General features: G+C 39.9%; 1 protein-coding gene across 1 annotated transcript; it reads right to left on the minus strand.

Moving 5' to 3' along the window:
• Nucleotides 1-888: 888 nt before the first annotated feature.
• Nucleotides 889-2897, minus strand: LOC137716497 (CBS domain-containing protein CBSX5-like). Its single transcript, XM_068455954.2, has 2 exons — nt 2440-2897; nt 889-2097 (listed from the first exon to the last, which is right to left on the minus strand). Exons 1-2 carry the CDS (start codon nt 2796-2798, stop codon nt 1227-1229), a joined length of 1230 nt encoding a protein of 409 aa, XP_068312055.2. The 5' UTR covers nt 2799-2897; the 3' UTR covers nt 889-1226.
• Between the last annotated feature and the right edge of the window lie 910 nt (nt 2898-3807).

Raw genomic sequence — 3807 nt, forward strand, 5'->3', positions numbered from 1 at the left:
TAAGCTTCTGTAAGAAGATTGTATGTAGAAAAAGTAATAAAGAAAAGTATATTTCTTTCTCTCTCTAAAGTCTTCTCTCGTCCTTTATCTTCTCTCTTAAGCTTTCTTTCTTCTTGTGTTCTATGTTCATGACTCCTGTGTGATATGGTTAACAATCACGTCAGTTTTTTTTCAAATTATGTTGTCAATCGTTGTATCACAAGCACAAACAGAATCAGAGGTCTTGATACCAACTCTGGTATCTACCATTACAAAATTGATTTGATCGAAAATTTTCTGTATTCTTAGTTGTATAGCTCTTTGTGCATATCAATTATATCAATGACTTAAAATAATTTACAATCAGCTATATGACGGATTCTCCTATTAACTATTCTGAGTTTAAAATTTTCTTCTTTCTTCCCCGATGACATTTTATACGACAAAAACAATTAATGGGTTGTTTCAAGAACCAAACGACCTTTATGCCCAAATCGAAAAGTTTTTTTCGTTTTGGTCCATAAATATGACAACATAAAAACTGACCATTTCATGGTTGCTTTTATTTCATGTCGGCATGTTCATACATAAATAGTAAATAAAAGATACAATAGAAAATAAATAAATAAATATATAGTGCCAATTGGCCCTGAAGTTGTAGAATATGTAGTGCAACAATGAGCTGTCTTCTTACTAGTTTGACAAATCCTTCACTCCCCATGGACTAAATTTTGCAAAACCAGTTAAAGTAATCATCTCAACGGAATTGTGTTTTAGTTGAGGTGTTTTCTTAAGACCGATTAGTTGGCTAAAAAAGCGTGTTCTCATTCTGCATTCAAGATTTAGTTAGGTAAAAAAGTGTGCTTGTGTTCTTATTCTGCATTTAAATTCGAATTCCTCTTTCTATAGTTTAAATTGCAAAAGAAAAGATCTCATTTGATTTTAGATATCATATAAAGTCTGAGTCCCCAAAAACATTACAGAACCAAACTCGAATTTTAGAGCACAAACTTCCCCTCCTATTCACATCTCACAATTTTGTTTTTCTTAATTTTTTTTTTTTTACCCCCATGTTTTTATTCATTCCAAACCGCTTTCGATGATCAAAACCAAAACTTGTACACTCACAAACTCCTCCTCCATAACAAGATTTCTAGAAAATAGACCCCCCTACACCCCTCAGATACAACCGCGGCGTCGCGGACCAAATGTTAGGGCCGGGTGTAGGCAAGCCCTTCCTACTTTCTCTAACCCATGGTTTCCAAATGTTCCCTGAAAACTTCCAACATCCCAGAAAAACTTACAATTCCCTCCAAGCTACAATCATCCCCAATAACCCACACATAATTCACCCTGTGAGCAATTGCCTGGATCATCACAGCCACCAGTGAGCTCTTTCGATGGCAGACAATGGCCTCTGCCCTCCTCACCATTCTCGCCGAGTAGCTGCTCGACCGGGTGTACCTCCCGGGCCTAGTCCGCCGCAGGCTCCTGTTCGGAGACGCTGATGACTCCTCGTCGGAAGAAGATGATGTCATCATCAATGCATGTGCATAGCTACTTGATGAGCTCAGCGTGTAATTATTCAACACCCCTTGGAGCTTCCTGTCCTTCAACCTCTGCATCACAGTTTTTACCAGGTGCTCAGGAGGGCCACCACAGTCAATGTAGGACATGAGGTCCCCTGCTGAGAGGGTGGTGATCGCGGCAGCCACTGATTCGTCACAGCAGGCAAGGGTGAAGGGTGAGATTTCACCGATCAGGACCCCCTCGGTGTCAACCACCGCCACCGAGGTCTGCTGGGAGAGGGAGTGGGAGATGAGCTGGAGGGCGGAGCTGGCGGATGAGTGGTAGTTGATGGCCAGGATATCGGTGCTGATGATGCCAAGGGAGTCTATGGACATGGCTGGGAGGGGGGAGAAAAGCCCGATTGAGCTAAGGAGGAATCTCATCACATCTTCCTGTGTCAGCCAGCAGAATTCTTGGCCGTTGTGGATAGTGGTGGTGGCGGCAGAGATGGGTTTTGGGTGCTTCTTTCTTCTTGAATTGCTTCTGCTTATGATTGGGACCACCAAGTTCTGGACTCCCTCGAGGATGAGATCAATGGCTGCTAGCAGACTGAAAATTAGAGAGTAAAGTAAGAAAGATTTAAGTATTTGGGTAAGTTGGTTGCTAATCACAGTAAAAAAACAAAATTCAGATGACAAAATTATCAGATTAGGGAAGTTTTTGTTTTAATAATTAAAAAACTGTGTTGATGAGTTTGTCAAGAAGTGAAATTTAACAAAAAATTGGCTGCAATTTGAGAAAAAGACAGCAGAAAACTCCAATTTGTACAATCAATGAAACAAAACTGGAACAACAAGAAAACCCTGATGCCAATTCATCAAAAACGCAAATCAAGCCAAAAAATTTAAGAAATATAAGAAATTTCAAGACATGGGTTTTGATTTTCTTTACCTGCAGGAAGGTTCCACGTGCATAACATGGCCAGGAATTTTGGTTAAAATCTCAGAGACAGGTGCCTTGAGAGCGGCAGATGGAGACGTCAAGCTGTCATCTTTGCTGAGATAGCAGATCACATCAACCATGCAGACCTTGCCAATGCAGCGGCAGAACTGGCCGCCACCACCTACACCACTGCCGTCTGGTGACTTGGGTTTGGAGTGGTCGCAGTCCCAGACGCTGATGAAGTTGTCCTGCGAGGTCTTCAGGGATTCCAAGGCATCGGCTACGGTGGCGGAGGCAGAGAGGGACCTCAGGGCCGGCTTGGCTAGACAGAGGTCGGATACCTCGTACCTTAAGAAGCTCACTGCCATGCAGTTACAGGTTCAGTGAGAAGTGGCGGGGAGGAGGCGGAGGAGGGATGGAACTCTTTTGGTTGTGGTGGTGGTGATGTTCGAGTATTGTGGGGGTTACAAGAGAGGGGTATTTATAAGAGAAGGGGAGGGGTGGCGTGAAAGATAGTATCATATAAAAACAAGAAAACTAGTAAAAATGGTTTGAAAATTTTAAGTTTTAACCATAAGGGCAAAATAAAAGATAAAGTGAATAATACCATGATTGATTTTTTACTATAAAAATGTAGTTTTTCGTTAAAATGAACAGTACCGATAACTTTTCGTTAAAGTTTCCTAAAAACAATGTATTCATAATTTAGGTAAAATTGTGACACTATGTTACCCGTGTTTATTATGTGGTGTATTTTTTAGTATTATTACATGATTAGGACATAATTAATAAAATTTATTAATTAAAAAATTAAATGCATATTTTATATTTTGAAAAAAATTATAACACGACGTGATAGTATTTTTGAATATCGAAAATTCTCATCATGTATTACATAATACATGGTAAGCATCGTAAACATAAAACTTAACTCGAGTTTGAACAGGGGCTAGTAGCACAACTCTTATGCGTTGTCCACAACACGTGGACAGGCCTTATTACGACATACTCCGTAGGTCTGCTCAACCATCTAAGTAAATTTATCGCGTGGATGTTGTCCACTTAAAGAGCGGTGCTATACGTTGGTGATGTATGGTACGATTTTGATAAAAACTTATTGCATTTATATCTGGAATAACAAAAACAAACTTATCTAAAGTTATTTTAATAGGCTGATAACGTTAGTGTGTTAAATAGTTAGTTATAACTACAAAGAAAGAGAATCGGTCCGAATCAAGCCTGGACGGGAGGGCTACAAATCCATTGTCACCAATTTGGTGCCGCATTCATGTCTCCTCTCCTATTTCCCAACAAGTATCTACCCATTTAACCCAGCCTTGACCCCGCTAATTTTAATAAAACTAAAACCAAAGAAAC

The sequence above is a fragment of the Pyrus communis genome, chromosome 3 (assembly GCF_041283825.1).
Source record: "Pyrus communis isolate YQ-2024b chromosome 3, ASM4128382v1, whole genome shotgun sequence".
NCBI lineage: Eukaryota > Viridiplantae > Streptophyta > Magnoliopsida > Rosales > Rosaceae > Pyrus > Pyrus communis.

Coding starts and splice junctions, on each gene's coding strand:
- LOC137716497 (XM_068455954.2), bottom strand. CDS start 2,798: ATGGCAGTGAGCTTCTTAAGGTACGAGGTATCCGACCTCTGTCTAGCC. Junction 2,098..2,439: donor CACGTGGAACCTTCCTGCAG/GTAAAGAAAATC, acceptor TCTAATTTTCAG/TCTGCTAGCAGCCATTGATC.